At 39.2% G+C, this 25,906-nt stretch overlaps 2 protein-coding genes across 13 annotated transcripts in view; both read right to left on the bottom strand.

The window, feature by feature from the left end:
* The window catches only part of CCNT2 (cyclin T2), a 28,031-nt gene extending 8,263 nt beyond the window's left edge, over positions 1-19,768 (bottom strand). For 5 of the 10 annotated variants that reach the window (XR_015289535.1, XM_086898677.1, XM_023931374.2 and 2 more), the window contains exons 1-7: positions 17,565-19,768; positions 16,739-16,820; positions 10,121-10,249; positions 9,565-9,625; positions 8,396-8,458; positions 2,152-2,197; positions 669-832 (exon numbers count right to left, since the gene is read on the bottom strand). Coding sequence is in view for 9 of the 10 variants with exons in the window: in XM_086898677.1 (XP_086754803.1) it covers positions 669-832; positions 2,152-2,197; positions 8,396-8,458; positions 9,565-9,625; positions 10,121-10,249; positions 16,739-16,820; positions 17,565-17,806 (787 nt within the window). In the remaining variant the exon portion in view is untranslated. Of the gene's footprint in view, positions 1-668; positions 833-2,151; positions 2,198-2,948; positions 3,057-3,765; positions 3,905-5,054; positions 5,193-8,395; positions 8,461-9,564; positions 9,626-10,120; positions 10,250-16,738; positions 16,821-17,564 lie in introns of those variants that run through there. The other 5 variants (XM_023931375.2, XM_023931376.2, XM_086898678.1 and 2 more) reach the window with 5 other exon arrangements.
* Positions 19,769-20,599: 831 nt separating this feature from the next.
* The window catches only part of ACMSD (aminocarboxymuconate semialdehyde decarboxylase), a 38,676-nt gene continuing 33,369 nt past the window's right edge, over positions 20,600-25,906 (bottom strand). For 2 of the 3 annotated variants that reach the window (XM_086898688.1, XM_086898687.1), the window contains exons 10-11: positions 21,108-21,206; positions 20,734-20,897 (exon numbers count right to left, since the gene is read on the bottom strand). In XM_086898688.1, the coding sequence (XP_086754814.1) occupies positions 20,835-20,897; positions 21,108-21,206 (162 nt within the window). In that variant the 3' untranslated portion in view covers positions 20,734-20,834. Of the gene's footprint in view, positions 20,898-21,107; positions 21,207-25,906 lie in introns of all 3 variants that reach the window. The other variant, XM_023931371.2, reaches the window with a different exon arrangement.

The raw sequence follows: 25,906 nt of genomic DNA, 5'->3' as shown, positions 1-25,906 counted from the left end.
AACAGCTGAGCAGAGGAAAGCAGCAGGCACAGAGCGTCAATGCTGGGCCATCTGAAGCCTGGAGATCACCACCACTAATGTGAAACAAATGTTTCACTCCAGGACCAACAAAGTCCAACACAGATCTGAAAGCCCCAGGAGCTCCCACCTCCACTACAGCAGCACATCTGGCCCTTAAATTCAGACACCACTGTAGTAAATACTATCTTAAAAGACAGTAAAATTCTAGGTGTAGAGTGTTCTAAGCATATGCTTTCCTCTTACTAAGAGTCTGAGATCCCACAAGCTACACCAAATTGTTAATAAACTGCCTTCATAAGCATGGCAATTTTATGTACAGCCTTATCAACATTGTCACTGAAACAACACTGAGGTACCTGAAACAATCAGGACTGCATGAATTTGCACTGACACATTTCCATCTCTGTCTTGGTTCTGAATAGCATTTAAAAGCAGGATTCTGGCAAAAGATATACGGACACCCCAGCCAACAGCCAAACCAAGTTTGTCTTCTGAAGTTCTCCCTGCTCCTACCCGTTTCTTTCACTGAAGATACAGCACACAGTCAGTGAGACTTAATTTCAGCTGAAAGCTCTCACTACATACTGTGCTCCATCCTTGCATGAATAAATCCTTGAATCTCAAAATGAGAAAGGAGCGTGACTTACCATCTAGTAGTTCCAGAGTAACTGAGGGATCTACATATTCCCACCAGTGTTTTCCATCAGTTGATACTGGAATCTCCCAGTTGGACCACTTGCAGGCCAAGTGAATGCACACACATGCTATCACTGTGGGCTTGTACTGAAGACAGAATGTGGTAAGATGAAGGCTGTTGCACAAATTTCGTAACGAGGAACCAAAGGAAATCAAACATGTAAAACAGAAAACCCAAACAAATCAACCATTAACATACAGAATGAGATAGCTTATCAATCAACAGCAGTTAAACATTTTGTTGAGTAAGTTCCTAAAATATCTTACTGCCCTAAGAAAACAAAGGGCAGGACATTTATCTGGTAGAAAAGTTTGTTTTTGCTATTAAAAGCCTGATGAACAGTAAATAAATTTACCAATTAATCTATTGTACTTAAGTACTTAAAAGGGCAGTATAATATGGTGAATTAAAATTCTGCAGTGGAATGCATAGAGCTGATGGTGCAGTCTCTGAATGAGACAATCAGAAGGCCCCCAGCAGTTCCACAGTAGCCAGGTGACTTATCTGTGGGCTTTGCTTTCACCAGGCCTGCATTTGTGACCTTGTCTTCAGCTTCCAGCACCACAAATACATTGGTTCACTTTCACTGCTTTAAGATAACTTCTCTTAACAGCTGCTTAAGTACAGAATCTTGCCCATCAAGGAACCACCAGGATTTATTTGTTTATTTAGAACAGTTCTAATAACCAGCAGATACCGTTTAAAAATGGTATCTACACATAATGTAATCCTCTTAAATAAAGATTAAAGTAGTTTTGCAAGAGGAAAATTGAAGTAATCAAGAAATCAAGACTAAAGTCTGCTCTCTAATTCTTTCTATGACAGGCTATGTCTACAAAACACCCACTTGAAATCCTAGAACTATAAATTTATCTAAGTACTTAAGTTTTAAAACTATATATTAAGTTATATATAAGTTATATATGTTATATATATTATTTCTTTCTAAAAGAAATAACACTGGGCTAGTACTAGTCTATCTAAAAAGAAAAATCAGCTAGTTGAAAATACCTTAGGCCCACTAGAATTTTATAAGTTACGACTGGATCAATATACTTAAAGTTAAGAGAAAACTGCCATTAACTACAAGTGTAAACTAAAAATAGTTTTGTACTTACCAAGATGCTCGGATTTCTAGGTTAAGTTTATCTCTTTGTAATCTTTAGCTGCTATTCAGGCTACCAATTTTAGACTTATGCACTCACAATCGAGAAAAAGTCATCAGAAAGCACCACTACACTTCTCATTGTGCATTTAAGCCCTTTGTGCCGTCAGGCCCTTGTCCAATACACCGCACTGCAGGTGGGGAGGTACCACCACTGGAGGTGGCCCAGTCCCCCACTGCAACAAGGGTAAGACACATCAGGGGGCCCTGCAGTAAAGGAAGCTATAGTGTGCTACAACAGTGCAACAAAGAGGTTCAGGATAACAACCTGTTGGTAGCCATGAAATAGGATGTCTGTGCCAAATCCTTGCTTGCTGTAAGAAAAGAAAAACAGGGAGATTAAAGATCTGTGCAAACTTGTCAGGTTCATCCCAAAATTTAAGCAGTTTTACCTTCCAAAAATCACTGCTGGGTATTTCCAAAGTACTGATCTGGCTTTAGCTAAATAGCCTTTAAAATAACCTTTTCTGAGACACACTCAGTACTGGAGCTGGAGCTGTCATTCCTTTCAGTGCCCCTCCCTCCCCTTGCACAGCCCACAGGACAGCTCCTCTCTGCTGATGCAGATGCATCCCTCCAACCCCTGACAGGTGAGCACTCTCCTCTGGGAAGCGCTGCTTCCCCAGCCTCACCTGCAGGGGATCCCTGCTTTCACCTGGGAGTGCAGCAGGCAGGCAGTCCCAGCCAATTCCCAGCACAGTGCTCGTCCTGCTCTTGGAGAGGGGCATGGCAGGACACCCTCCCACCTCCCTGCAAACAGCCACCTCTCTCTCCCAAAGCCCTGGAACACAGCAAGCTCCCAAGCTACGTGGGGAAAAAAAATCAGTTTTCTGCTCCTTCTAATTAAGAGCACTGTAATCATAACATTTTGCTCTCTATTTGTTAAACCTACGGCTTTGACAGGAAACAGACAAAATTATTTGAGTTAGTCAGAAAAAAAATACTGAAACAAAGCACAGGACTGCAACATGCCAGAAATGAAAAATTGATTTGGGCTGTTACAGTCACAGAGTGCTGCCCCTAGAGTGACACCCCAATGCTCCTCACTCAGGTAAGAGAACTTACTGTAACATGCATTTAATGGAATAGCTGGGCACAAGGGGTTTAACCGCAGATTGAATGCAGCCTTCATTGAATTCTTACTTTGACACTATCACTTGAAATCAGTGCTACCTGCAGAAAGCGTAGTGTTGAATTTTATATCAAAGGCAATACTGTTAAACTTTAATTTTAATAATAATATTTCTATAAAGTTTGAGAAATACTACTGTGGCTTTTAAAATTTAGCTTTAGTTTTTAAAAAGCATATTAAAATGTGATTTAAATCAACTTCTAATAATTGCCAAGGAATAAAATTCAGATTTGTCTTTATGCTACACAGCCAGGTAGTGCCATAATCTGAGAAGAATGTGGAAGTTGCAAGGTAACAGGATCTGTTCCTACACACAAATTCTACTAATCCATAATAATCAAAATGTGAACTGACAATGTGTTATGCTATAATATTTAGTTTGCACGCTGTAATGGTAATTGCATGCCAAAAAACTAAGGAGTTCAACCTCTCCTTCCCAACCAAAATAAAATAAGGTGGAATTACCAAAAAAAAAAAAGGTGAGATGAGACTGTCATAACAAATAAAAATACACAATGGTTGAGTAAAACTGAAATTGATGTCTTGCTCTTCATTTTTCATCAAAGCAATGCCTAAAGGATCTTCAATGGTTTATATACTCTGTAAAGTTACATGTTTGAATTAAAGGAGCAAGACCAAGAAGCATCTCTACTCTCACTGAAATGTCTCTTTTGAATAAGGAAGAAAAGCAGATGCCAGAAAACTTCTATTTAACATCAGCTTGAAAGATGAGTAAATCAAAACACATACCTGGAAGAAAAGAATCACATCTTGAAACACACATTTTAGCCGTAATCAAAAATTACTGTGCTAAATAAATCTGTACTATAAGTAGTATGATTCTGTTTCAACTTATTTACAGCTAAATAATAATTACTGCCAAAAGCAACAAGAAATTTCAGCTCACAACTAAAGCCTTTGATAACACAAGGCACAACTGAAAATATCTGTCCCAAATTGTTCCATGTAGGGCAGCTTTGGTTTAGCAGAATCCATCAGTGAAATTAAATCTAATGAATTTTGGTTCCTATATTTTGTTGGTTTATTCCCATTATAGTAGTGGAAAGTGCATCTCCAAAATTTAAATAATCTTGAAGCAGAGGCTAAAACAAGCCAGCAGAGCTGCTCTTATAACTCACAAGCCGCAGGACCGATGGCTACGACACCAGCCATGAATGACCAGTTTAGATTTTAGCATTCAGGAGTGATTTAAAACATCCATCCTGTCTCACTGTTGCAGAAGCAGCCATAAGACTGGGATCAGTGAAACAGTCATCAATATTTTGAAACAGGACTTTCTGTCTGACACACCTCCTGAAAGGCTGTCTCCAAGAAACTGCCAACTGGAAACCAAAAAGCTTTTTATTGGGCATAGCCACACAATTCAACTGCTTGCAATTCCAAGATACCCGAGTCTTTTCTTCAACATAGCTTATCTTGGATCTTGGGATGCTCATGAAAATGTGACTGCCAAGTCCCCATTAGGAGATGGTATTTGGCTATGCCTGAACCCTGACAATGTGTGAGCATTCCCCAGGAAGAGGAGATTGCAGATAAGCCAGTCAGCATCAGAAGAGAGAAGCTTGCTGAAGTCCTTCTGGCAAAAGCAAAAAGCCCCAGGCTCTGAGCAAAGGGATGCTGGAGGGTGCCTGTTGTATCTGGAAAGGGCTGGAGGAGGCCATGGTGTAAGCATTCAGGTCTGAGCAGTCCTGGTGGCTTTGCTTTCTTGAAAGTACTGAAGGCTTGGGAACAGGCCCATAAAAGCCTGAGGTCAAAGTTCAGAATGGGAAGGCCGCCCGTAGCAGTGCTGGAGTGCAGCTGGTGTTTCACATCTTTCCACACCATTAAGATTTAATTTTTCCTCATGAGAATAGCCTCTGAAAAAGCTGAAGCATTTTTCACTTCCTCTTCTGCTGACTTTGTCTTTCTCAGCCTGATTTAAGCAATGGCATGTGCATACAGATACTATGGGATATTTGAAGGATATGACAGTGCAATTTCCACAAAAGATTAGTAAGGATCATGGGTGTTCAAGATACCTGATAACCTGCAGTGTAGCGAGAACAATCCTAGAAATCCTTGAGATCTCATCTTCAGTTCCAAAAGGCTGTGTTCCAACACAGAGAAAGGAGTGACTGAAGACTTCCCAAGATGGACATGAGGATACAGATTCCAAGTCTCACCAGAAGCAGGCTGAGAACAGACTGATTTTGCACCACAGTTTAAGAGGACCGTGCCACAGTCTTGGCACCAGGGCAGTTTCACTGCTGATCATTCAGCTAATGTTGAAGGCAGCAAGGTTCAAAGCCAGAACAGTTTTTGGTATTTTGGTGGGGGTTTTCCCCCCTTTTCTTTTTTCCTTTCTTCTCTTCACTACTGGAGTATTCTTGGAATGGGCACTGAAGCTTGTTGACAGGCCCTCACATATCCACTGCCTTCAGATTCCTTGGACCTGTGGGATCCTAAGGAATGATGGTCCTGTCTCCTCTTCTCAGTCTCTTGACACTGAGGAAGAATGGTGCAGAAAAAATACTAAGCCCACACCATTTTCCTTGTCTGCTATACTGACCAAACTGCAAAGATGGAACAATTTCATTAACCCATGAGTCTCTGAACACAGAGGGAGTAAATAGATATTGTATGCCTGAACATCATGAATCATTATCTATCCATCCAGTCACCCCTTCTCTGCAAGGATCTGTGTTGTCTAATAACACCTTCAAAAAGGCTTTCAATCTTAGAGAAGAACTCATTTTTTTCTTTAGTTGTATGTTGAAGCAATTATATTTATTTGCACCAATTTCCACTAGTTCATCTTCAGCTTCCAGAAATTGATTCTGGTGTGCCACTGCCAGACTAGACAGTCTTCTGACAAAGGACTTGGCTGAAATTTTTGAGCATCATCAACACAACCTGGGTTTTTATTTTTTCATTTTATTTTTAAAGGGGATAGCTTACAGCTTAATAACAGGTAACACTGACTGCATAAAACAAACTACCCTGGATGCAAGACAGCAAAAAAGTGATGGAGAGAATCAGCCATCCTCTGGGGCACTGCAGTTTAGTCAGCCAAAGGGCCCTTTCTCACCACCTGACAATGCAGTGCACAAACCCCCAAGTCTACACTTGCAGACCTCAGCTAACTTTACTGCCTTTTTTTTTGATACTCTGTCAGACATTACATTACTTCTTTCCTCCTCTCTCCAAACATGCAGTTGGAGGTTTTAATCACAACAGGCTTGGATAAGTTAATCACTTTTATTCAAAAAAGGTATCTCTGCCTTCTGAAATGGTGCTTTTTGTCCAAGATGACATTACCAGAACTGGATGAAGTAACCTTGGATTTCTCTAACCTCTCAGTCAATCCCTCTAACACTAAAGGTTTAACACTGACAAATCTCAGGTAAATTTCGAAAGCTTCGGGTCTCAGATGTCTGAGTGTTGCATCTACTGACATTGAAAACCTACACTGTCCAATAAATAAATGTTCAGGGTAGAAAACTACCACCATGTCATTGAAGATAATCACTGTGCCTATGGCCCCATCTCTTTGTCCTCTCAACACAAAACCAATGGTCCATGGCAGTTATTCTGTCCTCGCCTGACTTGCACGCATGACTTCACATTTCATGCCTTATGTTTCAAATTAATTAATTAGGCTCCTTTTTCTTATTTTAATATGAGGTATTCAAATCTTGTGCCCACAGTCTACACCATTCCTAGGGACACATACTCCCAAGGATTCCATATACACACACACTAAGGAGCACACCTCCCTCAGTGAGCAGGTTTTCAAACATCAGACATTACATTCACTGTGCACCAGTCCTTGAGCTACATGGGCTTTCAGCCCACACTGAAGTCTTCAGATTTCAAGACCTGACATCACTTTAGACTTCTAAGTATTTTTTCAAGCCTGCTAACATTAAATGTCATTGAATATTTTAAATTATTAAATAAAATGAAATATTAGTTTAAAGATGTCAAATTAAAAAATTCACAGTATCTTCAAAGTATGAATTTTGTCAGTACAAAAAATTAGCTTACAAAACACAGAGGGAAAAGCTGAACTGCCTCAGAGTGGTATCTACCCTTGACAAAAGGAAATCCATTTTGTGTAGCAGTGTGCCTGTAAGCTTGAGTGACACACACTGATGTGGAAATCTTGAGGCGATACATTGCCCCCACCCCTCCCCACAGCCCCAAAAACCAAACAGAAGCACAGGGGCTCCCCAAAACAGTAAAATGTGCTCACATTTACAGTGACCAACAGCTAAGAAAAACCAAAGCAAAACTCTACAGAGCAGCTGGTGCAGACTACTGAGACTTCAGGTGCAACTGGAGTCACGCACCAAGTCACAACCAAATCTGGGCAGAAAGCAGAGAATCACTATCTCATATCAAGGATAGCAATAAAACTGAAGACACTACAGCAGGAAGCTACAGCAATAAGACACTCTTCCTTAAAAGAACACCATTCATTCCAGAGTTACTACAGACCAAATCTAATTAACAGGATTAGGTTGTACCTAACTTTCATGTATTTTTTAGAGGGAGAAGAAAAAACACCGAAAACTTCGAAGCACTTAAGCCTTTTTCACTGCAAAACCAGCTAATGACTAACATTTCTAATCATTTCACAACACTTTTTCCTTAAGAAACATAATTAAACTGAAAAGCTTATTTTAGATGCTTTTAAAACTGATTCCTAATTTTTTTCATCCTACATCTTATAAGGGGGTGTTTTAATCTTTTTTTAAAGCTCCAAAAGAAACCAATTCAGGAATTAAAGAAGATGTGCCAAAATGCCACAAAAAATACAGAGAACAAAACAGGTTTCTAGCCAGTCACACTAGTGAGCTGCATACAAGGTACAGGATATGTTTAACTAAAGGCTTGGGGTTTTGTGCTACCATCCAGAACATGTAAGGACGCACTGCTCCAGAAAAACAATTAGTCACACCTATTTGCATGTGACAGCCAACTTGCTATGCACTCTCTATCCCTCAGTCCATTACCTTTGAAGAGTTTCTAAGACAAAAAGCTGGCACTAGCCATCAATGGGTAAAACTACTTCAGAGTGAAAATCATCAGCTCAGAATGACACTATGGATCTGGCCAATCAGTTTGCAACTGCTTCTGTCATTCCAGAACATACAGAACAGGTACTGTTAAAATCAAAGCTAATAAGAAAACAAAAAAATTATGAAGGACAGAAGACTGGACTCTATGAATCTCTAAAGGTTAAGATCAAACTTTTAATAATTAATTTTAAACATACTTGGATAACATAATTGGTGAAAAATCATATTAGACATTACTTTCAAATTTTACTAGAAAGTTAAAAAAGGACTTACAGAAGTGGTTAAAAGTCACTGACCTCTCACTAACTGTGTACATTTCACAACATCTGTGTGTGGATGTTCAATGGTAATCTCAAAACCTGAGGAGTTACAAAAACATTTTAGAATTATACATTTGCATCTGTAAAATAAAAAGCAAACCCCTGAAGTTCCCCCGCAGACCTAAAATACTTGCTAAACCTTTGAACTGCAGAATAAGTAACACAATTTAAGTACCTTTTTTTCTTTACCTATTCATACTTTTGAATGGCAGATGGTAAAGCCACTTTGTAATCCATTACTAAAATATACCTCCAGTAATCTCAAATCCTGTACACACATGAATTGATAAATTACTATCTTTTCAAAGCTGGCTATATCTGAACAATTTCTACCAAGTTAAAAATTTGTCAATTAAAACTGTACTGCAAACACAATGAAATATGTGCGTGCATGTATACTTTAATTAATTGATTTCTAGCACTTAAACATGTTGCATGTATGAAATCAGAATTAAGTCCATTTGTAGATCAGTGACTTAAGAAACGGTTCTTGGTTTATGACACTGTTTTAAGAATTAGGTCACTACTGTGAGCTATTTTTTTAACAATACCCCAAGTGGTATTTAAGAATATCTGAGCAAGTCAGTGTTCTCAGGCCTCTGGCTGTAATTGTCTCTGTGGTATTTTAGTCAGAAGAGTGCCTTGACAGAACATTCCACTTCAAATTTTGGAATCATCTGAATCCATTAAATGGCTACACTACAACTTGTGCTGTTCAAACTCAGCAGCTGCTCAATTACATAATATCCTGCTATGGAAAAACAGAATGGGGAAGAGCATTGGATACAAAGCTGTTTCCAACTGCTTCAGTTTACACACACAGCCACAGCCTACAACACCATGTTACTTTATGGGAAGAAATGTCAATGTAATTACAACTTGGAGTAAAACCTATTTGGAAGCCTACACATTTCTAACTCAAACTGTCAGAAACATCTCTTTCACAAGTACAGACACACCTTTCTTCTCTGCAGTGAACACAGCAGAACTGCTAACACAAAACTAAATTCACAGGTCAGAAGTTACACAGGAAAACAGTTAAATTCTAGTGTACAAATAGCCCATCAAAAATCCAGTTATTTGGGTCCCATTAGCTCTTTCTTCATGGCAGGTTAGCTGCACAGGAGGTATTTAGAAAGACATACCTAAAGTTTGAAGCATTATTGTTTCAAGTATAACCAGCTCTTGGGCTTGCTGAAGGTATGCCTGAAACAAACAAGCAGAGAGGTGAAGACACAGCCATCGATTTCCTCAGAACTTCATTCACACACTCCCTCTGGTACAGCACTGGCCACATGAGACCAGTACCCAGCCAGTGAGCACTGACAGTTCACTTCACACTGGGGTCATTTTCTTCCAACAGTACAAGCACTGTTACAAATTCAGGTCCACCTGCCTGCCTTTCGCTGGAAGATTAACTTGGTCTGGATCTCAGACAATCGATTCCAGCAAAGCATTTCTGGGAGGTCAGGTGGGTGCCCTAAAAATTTCAAGATGGAGCAATCTCTTCAAGTTTCATAACAAATAAGTGAGTCTTTAAGAAAGTGCATTAAGTAATAGAAAGACTTATATGGTATAAAAACAAAGGCTTTTTTTTAATAGGCTCCAGACAGCAATAATCCAGCAAGACAATGTAACAAATCATTAGATGAAATGTCATATTTCAAACCATGTATCTTTGAAACCATAACTTCCACCTACATCACTCTTTGTATCCAGTTGTGGCTCTTGAGGATGAAGACATGCATTTGCTACTTTAATAACATGTTCAAGTTTCCGTGGCTGTTCTTCCACTTTTGCAGCCAAAAACAATGCCGTGGGAGACATTATCTGGAGAAGAAAAACATGTATTTTTAAACTTTTTACAAGCAGGATTTGAATTTCTATGGAGTCTAAACTAGCATAGAAAAAGTTTAAGAAGCTGGATTTGTGGCTTTTTTCCCCAGTTTCAAAGTCATGCAAGGCAACAAAAACATAACTAGTCATGTTTTATTTTGTAACTGATGCAATCCTCTCAGCAGCGCAGCGAAGGAGTAGCATAATGTTAAATTATATTTGTGAGTAAGATGTCTGAGGTCAAACTAATTCTAGTTCAACATAAAAAAAAAATATTTTGGCCCAGAAGACTTAGTCACAGTAGAACAGGCTGTTTCAAGTTAAATATACTTTGTGAGAAAGTTCATCCAATTTCTTGCACAGAGCGAGTCACTACACCATCTTTTCACTAAAACAGCTGATCACAAGTTCTGCTAGCATTTAATTCTCCCAAAGAGTGAGAAACTTTGTAGAGAACTTTAATAAAAACAGCTTGCTATATAAACACAAGCTCTACAAGCAAAAGAAAATTTATATATACCCATATATTCTTAGAAACTTTACTATATGCCCAGCAGTACTTGGAGAACAAAGCATAAGAATTTGTAAAACACCACTCATATCAAATGTTAGTAAAGACTAAACATTATACTTAAGGATGAAAATTTTTATCAAACTCTAGGTGTCATAAGGTAGCAGTTCAGTATCACCTAAGAGTTAGCTGTGAAGTAGAATTTTGGTGCCTGTTTTCAGCTAGAGTAACTGGTGCGTGCAGACAGAACACAGCAAACCACAAATCACTGATGTATTGGGGTCTCTTTGCATGCAAAAGCTGCCCATGTTAACCAGGAATTAAAATGGTACTAGAAATCATCTAGACATAAGCTGATCAAAATGGTTAAAATTAAGCCAGTATAAAGCATGTATTCTGAGAGACTGAAATAGCTGCTTCCTGAGTATTTAATTAATGCATGGTGCAAGCAGTGCAGGTATTGGATTTCTCATTCAATGCCTAAATAGAACTAGTCTAAATAGGAGGCATAGCCTCCCCAATGTCAAATTTGCTTTTTTTGCCAGTAAGCAGCCCTTTTCTTTGCCAAAATGAAACATTTGGTATAAAAATTTACAATATATGCCAAACTGCAACAAGCTAATTAAGCATTTAAGGGATTAAATTTCAGAAGCTTTCAAATGTACTGAGAGTACTTTTTGCATCCTTGAATCACTTTGAAATGTCTGCTTGGATCTTAAGAAAAACTTTAAAGCTGGCAGACTTGAAAACTGACACCCTGGTAAGGCAATACTCTTTGATGAGTAGAAGTGTGCCATGAGAAATCTAGCAAAAAATCTCAGTCTATAAAAACCAACCACCCAAAACAAGTCACAGGGAGCAAATTCTTTTACGAGGGAGACAAGAATCCCTGTTTTCTTTTTAAGAATCTTGTAACCTAAGCCTAATGAACAAATGAAATAAAAACCCAAAGTGAAGTGTTGCTGAACAAGGCCATATCAGCACTGTCATTTAATACTTCTGATGATTCCTATCCCCTTTGCTTGAAGTAATGATCTGAAATTCTGGAAGGAATTTTCTTTGCCAGGGACATACTACCTGAAATGTGTGTCACACTGGGAGATAAAACTTTTAAACAGTAAATGTGATGGAAACACTTTCTGGAGTTCAGAAAGTGATAGTATCAACAGCTCTGAAGTGGCAGAAAATGCAGATGATGTCAGCACACAAAAGCATAACCCAACACACACACATCATATAAAGGTAGTTTACAAAACTCAATTTTCAGCAACTGCCATGGCTGAAAACATTTCCATTTCACAGAGGCATTATCTGAACCAAGTCACCAATGATGGCACAATACATTTATCAGCAAATTCTCACCCACTCTTACTCTGTTTGACTGAACCAAAGTTCCACTTCTTTCCAAAAAAGCACCACCAGGCTGACTTCAGGATCTTTTCTGATTTACTGAAGGAGATCACATCTGGACAAGAAGTCTCCACACAATTCTGGTCTCCAAGACGTTACACAAAACCAGCTCTGGAGGCTGGTTAAGTCAAGCTGATTAACTGTCATTTAACTCTGGTTTGTCAGAAATCTATCTACAGCCCAATTAACTATTTCCTTATAAAAAAAAGAAATGTTGGCTTCTGGCCAAAGAATTTCAGGTCTCTGTCTTATCTAGGACAAGGGTTCTCACTCCCAGTTTAGAGTAGGCCATTATTTTTAGCTCCCTTGGTATTGATTCAGAAAAACAGACATACTAAGTAAAATTCCAGACTTGGCACAAATGTAGCTTTAGTGAACACACCCTGCTAAGTGTATAAGTGGAAAAGTTACTCAAATGCTTTCATTCATTTCCAATTACCAAAAATGGCAAAAAACCCAAGCAAAGTGGAACAAAAAAAGCAAAATTAAAGAAACGTACTTAACAAAGCAATAATACATTTCCTATACATAAATATCTTAATTTGATATCAACCAAAATAATTTAGAGTAATTATACACTATGCACCCAAAATAAAAAAGTCTTAAAAACTTTGAGAAATCTTCAGAACACATGTGATATATGATATTAAATCCCACTTTATTACTAGCTGAGAATCTCAGAAACCAAGTCCCACAGAAACAGGAAAAAACCCCAAAACATAAGAGCCTTGTTAACACAATCCAAAACCAGTATACAGCAAGTTTCATTTGGAACTGTGGTACAAGTCCTTTTTCACTTCAAAAGTTCAAGGCAGTGTAAAGACAAAGGCATTCAGAAAAATCTCAGAACACATCAGCAGCATGCGTGCATTTTTCTGAGATCTCCCTCTCCATTCTAAAGCAAATATTTGTATGGTTTTAGATTTGATCCAGTTTAACCTAAGACATTGTTTCCAGTCTATGAGTTTTTTTGTGTTTCAAGTTTGAACACAAAGAGCTGTGAGGAATTCTTTTTATTATAACCAGGAGCTCACATTGCATAAAAGCAGTAAATATGTTAAATTGCAATATTAAAACCAGAACTGAAGTGCCCAAAACAGCCTCACAGGAGCTTGAAGAGTATTATGAAAGTTTCAAGAACTTTGCAAAACTGCAAAGTCATCTCTTTAATACTGTGATTTGGACAAGGCACAAGGAAGGGAATGCAGAAGGACTGGAAACAAAACACCCTCCACACAACTCACCTACCTTCCACTTGAAGGAAAACAATTCCTCATGCGGCCTTCTTTAGGCTCTTCACTAAGTTCCACTGCATGTCACAAAAGCCCCTTGACATCATCAAGACTATTTTCAACTGGCTGTTTGGTATTCCACATAATTTCTAAGGATTATATTTAAAAACTACTGCTACCATTTGGGTGCCTTACCTCTCATTGCCAGCATATGAAGCATTTTCCCCCCTTTCTGTTCTTCGAATCAATGTACTGAGGAATGAGCTTCTAAAAGAACTATTTGCTATATAACAATGTAACACACCCAAGCACTATAGAAACAGTATTTGCAAAAGAATTTTATTTTTGAAGATATTTTAAAGTATAATAGGGAGGCTAGTACTGTCTATAAAAAGCCAGCAAGCTCCCTCCCCCATTCCAATATTAGCACAGACTAACTTTATACTCAGTAACCCAAAGTTCCTATGCCCTGGTCAGCAATGTAGAAAAAATAATTTGTGCTGAGGACATCCACAGTAGCTCCTGTCATTTGCATAGCCAGGGAAATTAGTAGTCAGGGCATTCAATTCTGCTTCCCAGAATTAGTAAAGCAAGTTTCCATCCTCACTGGGGCATAGCAATCTTACAAGGACTTTGCCTGCCTTGACTTGCAACATCAAAACCTCAATTCTTTCTTCTTTCTTCTGTGCAAGTACTCTGTAGGTAATCCAGAGCAACTCGTAAGTGACTTGCTAGCTCACAGAAACTTCACAAAAAAATGGATATTTGGTCATTAGAGCAGTACATGTAATACATTCTCAATGATCCAAGACTACATCAGCTGTTACATTCCACCCCTGTGGCTCTACAGACTGGAGATACTGTTGGGAATTCTGTTCCCTGTTCACAGATGACTCAAACTCCTGAAAGCCTGTAAAATGGTTTAGCAGTAACTTATACTGAAGAAAAAAACCCCATAAAATTAAGGTAACATCTATTCAGCAACTGAGGTTCCAGTACAAGCCCTGTTTGTTAACAATTAAGAGCATGTCACCTACATGACATACATGTATATTTGTATAACCTGGCAGTGAAACATGATGACAAATGTGCAAGTGCTTATTACCAGACTAAAAATATTAATCTACCAATAAAACAAAACAACACAGGCCACATTTTTTCAGCTGAAGATCACAAGGCATTCTGACTAATGGCCATCCAATTTTCTAGCCCCAGCATACAGATTCCTTCCTGCCATGGATAAACACCACCACGTGCACACAACAAAGAAATAGTAGAGATAGACTGCATATGCTGTAGGATAGCTTATTTAGGTCTTACCACTGAGACTGCCAGAACCTTACTATTCCTTTCTAAGGGTTACTTTCTTCTTGCAGAGATGAATACTCTTGGCATTGTTTAGTGTGCCAAGTACTCTGGAGATTTGATATTGATTATTTATTAGAGTTCTTGGCTTTTGCTTTCTCTACAGAGGACCTAATGGATGGTTTGGGAGTATTTTAGAAGTTACTCCCTTCACTGAGACCCTCTTAACCCTACAGAATTGAAAAAAGAAAATGCTCTTGCTCATCAGTACATACACAAAGCCACTCTCTGGCATTTTGCTCATGAAGAATTACAAAGAGGAGTTCAGCAAGAATCAGTACAGTTGTACAACCTGGAGTTCACTTGCTTTTAACTTTGAACATTATTACCTGAGAATTAATTAAACAGTACACTTCTCTCCCCTGTAATTGTTGCAGTTTCCATGGCATTCTGCCCTTACATAGCTTACTTGAGAATTTTAAGACTCCTAATTTAACTTAAGCCATAGTTTTCATATTAAGACCACTATACATTCAAACACTACTGTGCTGCCAGTTCCAAGTGACTGCCATTTACCAGTATCCAGTGAAAACTCCAACACAGCAGCCAAAGCTTCTTGCTGCCTAAATCTAGCCCAGATTACCAGCTGACAGTACAAAAGGTACTTCAGCGGGTGACAGAACAGGTATGTTGGGTATAAACACAGCAGCTCGACACTGAGCCATCTCTCCACTCCAAGCAGCTCCAGTTTATCAAGCCCACAAGCCACTCAGTCCCAGAAAACTCTGGATGCCTCCCCAGCTCCTCTTCCACCAGCTCCAGGTTACTGCTACGTGGGCAGAATAGCAGCAGGAGGGGAGAAAGTGAAACTTGTATGGATGAACACTGCAGCTTTGCTAAGAAGCTGCTGGAAATTTGAGTTTAGCTCAGATTTTGCATGAAAAATATTTATATATACTTCTGATATGTACCTACAAATGAATATGCATTTCCAGCTAAATAGATACCAAACAAGATGCCCATTTGCCCAGCCAACAATAATAAACAAATGCCTGACAGAAAGAAGAGTGGGTTCTCCTTGCACCTCACTGTGTACCTGCCCCAACTGCAGACACTGCTAGGTTTGCAAGAGACTACCCCTTGGTAGATAAAGGTCTGCTCTGACTTAGACCTAACATCTGTCACAGCCTCAATATGTTTGTTTTGTCATTATAAGATCTAAGAAAACTCATCCTTAACATTTAGTAACAAACCACTATCACTATTAACTGTTCTTCCTTAAAACAAACAAACCCCAAGAACACCTAGGCTACTATACTATTATTTTTCCACCTACTGCATCATTTATTGGACATTAAAAAAAAAAAAAAAGCCTGACATTTCCAAGATATCTCCAGTTCCATACCTGTTACAATATTCCTCAATAATAGGTATAATTTTTACTGAAATATTCTGTTTTTAACAACACATTCAGAGTTCAAAGTCAACATGTCCAGCTTATTAGGTAAAACAAGATGACTTGTCATCAGATGTAAAATTTTTTCTTGTCTAATGTGATTTATCACACCACTTAAGACTAGACTAGCTGAAAGAATTTACACTGCCTCAGGAACAGCTACATAATCCACATGGATACATCACATAACCACATTATCATTGTCAGATACACCATGCCAGAACTTCCACTGACTTAACCAAGAAAAATGTGTGTTCCTACACATTAGCCTTTCAATCTTCAGCACATAAACACCAACCACATTTGAAACATCTAAATGTATTCTTCACACATCTGAAATGTGCTTGCTGATGGTGCCTTTTTATTTCGATGGCAGAAGATAAAATCTAATTGCCGCTAGTTGAAGTAATCCAAAGTTGAAAACAAGTATCATTACTGCGTCGAAACCATTGATAAGAAGCTAGAATGCCTAAAAACAAATCACACTTCACACTCCTGCATATAACACTTCTCAGTCACAACTGCCAAAATTATGGGTATGTTATTACCAAACATAAAGTCATACTTACATTTCGATTAAATTTTGTGAAGGAATGATGCATATAAAACCTGTGCATGTAAACAATTGCAGTATTTATCGTAAGCTGAGATCTGAAAGATTAAATGAAGGAAACACTACATATTAAGAAGACTGTCTACAAGAACTGAAAGCCATGCGCTTTCCACATCAATCACTGCTCTCAACATACTGGCTTCAGCTGAAAATGGATTAGGGACGTGACACTTCAGAACTTAACTGATATTAACACATCCTTAACTGATATTAACACGTATTCTTCCCATCTGCTTCGCAGACCATGTGGAGATTCCTACGCCAGGCTCCCCACAGTCACCCACGGAATGAAAACTCCTCAATGGGCGACATACACTGAAACACTCTCCCAAGTGCTTTTGTTTTGTTCCAGTTCAACTATTTCAGTAAGGGATTTGAGGGTCTGGTCTTGCTCTGATCCATTTTTAAATTTTTTTCTTTTAAAAATCACATTAAAGAATGGCTAAAGAGGAGTTGCGCGTTTCGGGGTAAACGGCAACTGGGATTTACTTTAGAAGTGCCCCAAGCCGCAGCCTCGTCCACAAACGCGGCTGTGAGGGCAGGTGGGGAGCCGAGTCCCTCACCCGCCGACAAAGAGCGCGGCGCGGGGGCTTCGCCAGGCTCCTCCTCCCATTCTGTGCCTCAGGCCACGGATCCGTCCCGCGGGAGCGCCGGCCGGGGCTGCGGAGCAGCGGCAAGGGTCCCGGGGAGGGCTCCCACCCGAGAGAAAGGGTTTCCCGCCTCCCCTCCACACGCGGCCCCCGCCGCCCTCATGCCCGTCCCGCCCGGCCCCACTCGGATACACGTTGAGGCGCTGGCCCATGTCTTGGATCAGGTTGGCCGCCTGCTGCCGGTACGAGAGCTCCTTGTCGGCCTCCACGCCGCAGCGCCGTGAGGGCGTGTTCTCCAGCTGCTCGCGGCTGAAGAACCAGCGCGACGCGGCCGAGGAGCCGCCGCCGCCCCGCGCCGCGGACCCCACAGAGCCCGCGCCCGCCGCCGCCATGACACCTCCTCCTACTCCGGCGCCTCCTCCCGCCGCCTCCATCGCGGCTCTCGCGAGAGCTCCCGGGCTCGCGCGCGCCCTCCGCCATAGAGTCTCGCGGCGGGGCGGCCGCGCGCAGGGCGGGTCACGTGGCCTGCAGGGGGTGAGGGATCGGCCATGGCGGGCGCGGGGTGAGAGCTCGTCGGGGACGGGAGCGGACGGTCATGGAGCTGTGGAGCCTGGAAGGGACCTCTGAGGTCATCCCGTTCCACCCTCAGCCCAGCACCGCCACTCTAACCCCTATAAACCAGTGAACCCATCGCCCAGTGCCAGGGTGGAACACATTGAACACCTCCAGGGACGCTGACTCCACCACTTCCCTGGAAGACGTATTCCTTTGACTGACCACCCCATAAGTGCTAACCTATGTCATACGATAGCTCAAATATCTAATCTCGGTCTGGACACATTTATGCTTAATGAAGTGAAAGATAAAAATGTTAGAAGACTTCCTCAGAACAGCCTACTTGGAAGAGGATGTGGAAATGGCGGAAGAAAGGAAAGGTTTAGAATGCACAACTGGTTCCTAGAAAATTCCTGTCTGCTGGCAGTGTCAGCACGCAGACACTTGAGGAATGCACAAGAAAATGATGGGCCCGGTGTCATTGCAGATGAGCATGTCAGTGGTGCTCCTGCAGCGTGCAGGTTGTTCTCCCTGGGCACTCAGTTATGGATTATCAGCACTGGGTTCAGTTTATGGATTCAGGCTTCAAAGGGTGCAAAAAGGTGTTTAAAGTTCTGATCACCATGGATGAAAATGGGAGCTCCGAGTGTTCTGCTCATGTTCAGTACATGCCACAGCCAGGCTGGAGTGGTTTTGTTCACCTGAAGTTACATCACAATGAGTTCTTTTACAACTTCAGTACCAATTTTATACAACTAATTGTAATCTTAGAACTAGACCCAACAGAATACTGATGAAATATACAGATGTAAAATGCAGTACAGACACGAATTGCCTGATCTTCCCAAATGTACATCATCTTTAAGGTCCTGCATGTGCAGAGGAAATTTAACTTCAAAGACTTATGTGATTAGCTGATCTTCATCTGTAACAATTGAGGTACAATGTTTTATCTCATTGTTTAAATCACTGTGTAAATCTCATGGAGTTTGGATGTTAAACTTAGATTCTTTATTCCTGCAGTAATTGGTGAAGGAGTATTAAGAATGTTCTCATCTGACTGCAATTAGAATTTTACATTAGCTTTGTTAATGAAATGAAAAGATGGAGGGAAGATTATATATATATATCCCTGTCTTAAAAATCTTAACATATCAGGAACAGGTAGAATATCATTAAATAATGACAGTGAATAATGAATATGATTTATGAAGGGTATGCACATTAATTATCTCCCATGCAGGGTACTGCAATCACCCATTTAGTCACAGGTTAAGGTAATTAAATACTGTTCTTGCTATTGGAGGGGTTCCAGACCTTGGTCTCCAAAGATGTGACATTGCATTTTCACTAACCTAGCTGGCTTCATTAATAAAAAATAAAAGAATTAATCCAATTAAAATGTATTGGAGGAATCACAATGTATTTTCCTCTTAAATACATTTAAACATCTGTGAGATTCATGTATACTGAAGAGAAGTATGAGAATGAAATTGCCTTTTGACTCTGAAATGTAATTAAAACAATCTGGTTGAAAAATCATACGTGCTAAAAACTCAATGCCTGCATGTGGATATTTAAATAAAAAAGGTCAACAGAAGTCTCGCGGACCTGAGGACAATAAATATTGTTAAAGCTGTTTCCTGGCTCTTCTTTCCCTCTTGCATAAAAGCTTGGTATTCTAAACCTCTGAGTTGCTGACTACTTCAGCTCCAACTACTTCACAAACCACTTTTTTTTTTTTTATTTTTTTTTTTGGGTGAGTTTGACACCATAAAGAAAGGACAGAGCTTTCTTTGCAGTCCAATGGAGGCTGGGATCAGCAGGAACTGCTGATGTTCAACATCCTTCAGGTTTAGTCTGTGACAGCTATGGCCAGAGCTAAAAGCAACTTCTGTCTAATACTGTTTTGCCTGGAACATTCCAAGAGTGAGCAGAAGAATGGTGACACCACACATAGCCAGCCAATGTTCCCATGAGAACAGGGTCTGTAAGTGCTAATCTGCATTTTTCTGACTGCTACAAAATTCTCTTGGGGGGAGGATGCCTGTGCACTCACTGGATAATAATGAAAACCTGATTCAATCAATTGTCTATAAAGCAAAGCATCTTTCCATTCCTACAGCAGGACTCAAGCTAGGTGGAGCATTATCACTTCAGCATTTAAAGTATATTTTAAATCCTTTTAGTAAGCATTTTGTAAGGAACAGAACATTAACCCATACTGTTGCCAAACACTGGTATTTATTACTAGTGACAGTGGCACACCATGTATTACCCACATAAACACATTATTTCTGCACTACAACCATATTGTTCAAATTGTTTCTGATGAATAAGTTCCAGTGGTGTAGGTGGCAGCTAAAATGTAAAGTCCCCACACAGACCTTTTCCATCCTGTCACAACATTGACAAAGCACGAGTGCACCTGCAGTGCTGAGCTGAGTGTGGTGTGCTGCATTTTCTACCAGTGGATAAAAGCAAATGGTGCCTTTTATTGGGCATCAAAATTTTTTAAATTCTGTTTTAATATTCTTTCAAATTCTGTTTGTCCATCATAACAAAGACAGAAATGTAGTGGGTACATAATTTTCTCTGCTCTTTCCTTCCTGAGAATCAAGTCTTAATAACATGACATTGATTATAATTCAGAGATTCTTATTACAACTGCAAAAGATGAAATCTCTCCTTTATTATGAAAGCAGGGATTTCAGAATTGTTTACAAACAGCCTAAATCCTCAGGCAATACCTGTGCATACTCATTTCCAATACCCTTGCTTTTGTTTTGGAAATAACAGGATACTGTCAGATAATTGTCAATTTTATTTTTCATGAGTACAATTGCACATGCCAATGGAAATATAAGGATATTATTTCTGAAGTTAAGCTGCTTTAATACTTCATAATTATTCAAATTGTTTTCTGCTAAGACCCAAAAATTCCAGAGCATTTCCAGCCTTGAGTTTATCCTGTAAAAACAAAACACATATATATGTTTGTGCTTAGCTCATATTTAACTCAAATGCTTTTACATGTGCTCTAAAAAGGACTACTGCAAAAAGACCAAAGGGTCTCTTCCAGTCTTTGCAGAAATCAGTGTACTACACTGATTTTTCAGTGGTTTATCTCAAACAGAGACTTAAAAAGGAGAGAAACCCCCTCAAATGTAAAAATCATACCTTCAGTTTATGGTCAAAATCATCCATTGAATCAATCAATTTTCCAGGTTCCAATTCCCCAAGTGGAAAAGGGTAATCTGTCCCCAAAATAACTTTGTCCTGGTAATAAAAAAAAATTGTACGTTTTGTAGTAACATTAAACAATAGAGTATTAAGTAATAATAATATTAATGTGAGACAATATTATAGTAACATTAATATTATATTTGGAATTTGTAAATTTCATTTTTTTTTAGATTTTAAATTTATTTTAACTTAATGTTAAGCAATAGGGCATGTGCTTTCTGGAATGTATAATAAAGTACAAGAAATTAGATGTATACATTGGACTGATTATTTGTGAAAGTGAGTATGAAGATTGTAACTTCCACTAGGAAAAGAACAAACCTTGAAAACAATGACTCAAGAGTTTTTTGGATAAATTTTATTTGGAAAAAAGTGTAGGTTATTTAGTAATCATTTTTGTGGCGTCTAACTGAAGTTATAGTATTTTAATTCTGATAAGAAGAAAGTTGAAAATACAAATCCCAGGTCTGTGGCATAAGTGTCTATTGCTTGGGTGAATAAAACACAGTTAGAACTTGTTATAATGTTTGAACTCTGTTACCAGAGTTCAGTATTGAAATAGGGTGAAGAAAACACCATTCAGTTATTTTCTGAAATGGTTTCTTTTTCTTACCTGTCAAATGCTTTTTAAAAATTTTTTTAATCTCCACTAGATGTCACCCAAAAGTCTCTGAAAGAAACCTTCACCCAAAATCTAAACAGAAGGGACACATGCTATTGTTCTCTCCTATGTTCTGTCCTGTGTTCTAATTTATTATAGAAGAATTAACATAATATTAACATAGGAAAATTTATACCCTTTGTCTAAAACATCCAGTTCTGAGCATAGACTAAACAAAATAGATTTGGAAGTGTGCACTTTGAAGCAGTTAAATATATTATTTAATTTATAATATTCAATTAAATACCAAGATGCTTTATTCGGATAAGAAAACCAAATTATTTTTATTATTTATTTTATGTTAAATAAACCCAACTAAAAAACGTACCAGGTTTATATGAGAGAATGGATTTCTGAGTAAAAGAGAAGGAAACATAGAATTTATACAGAAACATAGAATAGAAACCCCTGTTTATTATGGAAAGTCATGTACAAGAGGAAGGTTTGTATATTCTTATTTCCATCTCCTGTATATTAAACAAGAAAGAAATCCCACATCCTCACTGGAATAATATATATTTTTCTTTTCCTTTCTGTGTAGATATATCTTTTCCCTGTATTTGAAAGTATTTTGCAGCCAATCATGGGATCTATTCATTAGTAGTAAAATTAAGAGCTGTAAATCAGTAAGAAAAATTTAGAAGCAGCATTCTTGCTGTGCTCTCAGGGATCTCAGGCTGTTCATTTGTACCCTTTGAGCTTGGTTTGTACCCATCTATAAAATGGGGGTTGCAAGACCCATCTTTAGCAGCCAGCTTTAGAGGAGTGCTGTGAAGCCTCTGCAGATGAAAAATGCTCCTAGCATAAGGGAAGTACTGTTATATTATTCCAAACCATATCAACAAAGTCCATTTTCCCTAGAAGACTTGGAGGTCGATTCCTTAATTAGCACATCTCTCCTATTAGAGAGGTACATGGGGCTAAATGATTAACTTCGTTGAACCTGCTGCTCAGCACAACTTTTTTCACAGTAATAAGGACTCAAATCTGAAAATGAATCACAAAAAGCTTTAAGCAGGACTCCATCCTTTTCCATAAAGAAAAAAAATTATTTGCCTTGAATTTTTCCTTCTTTCCTAGTACCATGATTCACCTGGAAAAAAGTCCAGAACGCTATAGTCAGTTCACCTCCAACTTCTGGCCAGAGAATGCCTTTGCATGATGGCTCTGGAAGAATCACCATGGGGAAGTTTTTGAAGAGATGCACTGAATCATTTAATCCCATGTCAACCCAGTTCTTCACTTTTTATAGCCAGCAACATTGGGGATTTTGTGTTTACTTGTATTCACCTCATGTTACCTCATCACTGGGGGAGAGGACTGCAGTGAATCTATACTCTTACACAATTCTTCCTCAGAAATGTGTATTTCTGCTTCCATCCCCAATTAACCTGCACCCCAAACTAAGAAGGGATGAGATAAAAAGGACACGACTCATCAGAGCTGTCAGCGGATTTTAACATTGATCAGCTCAAGGCCAGCACGCCGCAGGCTGGTGCCAGGCAGTGGCTGCTCCCCAGGGACCCAAAGCCATGTCCAAGCACATCTTCCCTCACACTGATGCCCTTCCTGCACAGCTCTGAGCTGTTCTCTGGAGAGCTGGCCTATTTCAAACCTCCAGCTCACAAAGTTGTAGTGTCAGCCTCAAGGCTCCATCACATTGTTTTTAGCCTAGCATTTATTAATCTTTATGTGTTACTCTGCCAACATGTGACTGCCCTGAAAGCGCTGAGGTATTTGGTGTTTCTTTAAGAGTTTGACTCATGGAAGGGTGTTATGTGAGAATGTCAGCTTTCCTCAGAAAATCAGGTAACTTTTTAATCTTCATGGTTATAAAATAAAGTTTGAAATCTTGATGTGAATGTTTTTGTTTTCAAGGACAAAATGCCTTAGGCTACTGAAAAGAGAAAGAAGTTTCTCCTGAGTGTAAAAAACATTTATGTTTTTGGTATCTGACTCATGACTTTTCAGCACTAGGACTGCACCTGATGTCGCATTGTTTGGGCTCAAAATACTCAGAGGAGAATTAAAGAAGACACCAATATCCTGTGTGGTCAAATTTATTGTGTTAAGACTCTTCATTTGAAAAGTCTGTTGACAAAATAAATAAGATATCAGAGAGGCTAATGGTGAGTGACTTTTAGATTATCAAATTACAGTCCATAATCTCTCTCTCCTCAAAGAACTAAATTCTAGTTGCAAAGACTAATCACAGCTAAGGACCAGAGTCTATGTGCAGCTTCTTAAGATGAAAAGTAGAGAAATTAAAGTGTGGTTCAAAGACAGAAGCTTTTCCAAAATAACAATAGTTTAGAGCAGCCTTGAGATGCAAAGCTGATTCTGAAGCAGAAGTGCCCTGAGACTCGTGTGCTACACAAGTTCAGACAGAAAAAAACTTCAATTCTTCAGCAATGGATTCAGCATCCTATTGTGCTTTCTGTTTTTCCCTTTTTTGCTGCTTTGCTCTCGACAAAATTCAGCTTAACAGATTCAGATCACAAAAAGAATCTGTGGTTCCATGCAGGCTGAGTCACCCAGCTGTTAATTTACCAAGGTCTTTCTAACAATGGCAGTACATGTCTCCCAACATTTAAAGATGGGTAAAAAGGAACAAACAAGTGACCTTTTCTCCTTGCACTGCCAATTTAAAATTCAAGAGCTAGACTCATCCTGTGTACTAGAATTGCACGTGGAACAAAAATATACTTAGAATGAACATGGTCTGGATTTGGGGAGATTTATCAGAAAAGGAGGTAACAGAGGCAAGTATTGATCTGTTACTCCATAAGCCTTTAGGTGTCTTGTAAAATGGATGTGCACATCACACAGAGTAAAATTTTAAAATCTATTGTAAAAAACACCTTAAAGCCACTTGCTTATTCTAAGCTACAGTTTCAAAAGATAATGCCTATCAAAAACTACTGGGCTGTGGACCATGATACATTTGCTATTTAGAGGTTGGTAACAGAATTTAAAAGAAATCAGTGTTGGGCAGGAACCCTAGTATTTTATTAGTAACCCATCTGGTGCTCAAAATTAATCCCTGGCACAGAGATGGCAAATGCCACCCGAGTTAACACCCACTGATGTTATCAGAACTTTCCAGTACTAACAGCTTATTAGCAGATCTTTCTTGAGTAAATTGACCTGGGTTTTATCTTAGTTGTTTCTAATGGAAAGAGGCTCCAGAGCAGGATTTTGGCCACATTTTATGGGGCTTCTTCCATAAATCTATTTTTGGTTCAGGGTGGGTTTAACAAAAAAGATATTGTCTCCAGTCCTTAGGGCTGCAGGTTATTGTATTGTACAAACATACACACTTCACAAAAGTTCCCATACTGTTGTTTCAAGCTGTAGCTGTGCTGTCACATGATTTAATTTTCCATGAATCTTCAAATGCAAAGTTTTCCTAAAAGGCACAAGTCCTGCAGGGAACATGCAGGCACAAGTCCAGTCACAAAGCTACAGACTTCCTGTGCTGCATGAACTGAAAACTTACCAATTTTAAAGTGTGATACCTGAGGTCAGAGTACCATAATAAAGAAAGCAATAGTGCTGCATTGCTATTTTTGTCTGGCCTAGGCAAGTCACTTCTGTACCAGTTCTAGAGCAGATTTATTGCAGTGACCTGTTCAGAATATTAGAGAGGGAAATGGGAAATCAACAGATCCTTTTTTTTTGTAGAAAAAACCTAATCAGCTGAGTGGTGTTTGTGAACTTTGGTCACATAGGAGGCCCTGATGACAGCAAAGGCCCCATACTATGTGAGCCTAGACACTGATGTACAGGAAACTGCAGCAGTTGAGACAAGAAAATCTCTGTCAGAGCTTGCATTTCTGATTTGACATCTGGTAGGTATCTGCCTCTGGCTGCACACACTCCGTGAGGTGCAGAAATCAAGGTACAAAGACAAGTATCTAGCTGATTTGCAGTGATCCACTGGAAGCTGGCATGAGAGATGCCATCCTCAATCCTTTCCTGAGCATTTACTAAATGAGAAGGGATTATTTGAATGTTTTAGGATATTTCTTTCCCATGCTGTACCTCATTTAAATGGTTTGCTAAGCTACAA

This window comes from Cyanistes caeruleus, chromosome 7, assembly GCF_971803275.1.
Source record: "Cyanistes caeruleus chromosome 7, bCyaCae1.hap1.1, whole genome shotgun sequence".
Lineage (NCBI taxonomy): Eukaryota > Metazoa > Chordata > Aves > Passeriformes > Paridae > Cyanistes > Cyanistes caeruleus.
The sequence above is the reverse complement of the archived record's forward strand: the minus strand, read 5'-3'. Positions and strand labels throughout refer to the sequence as shown.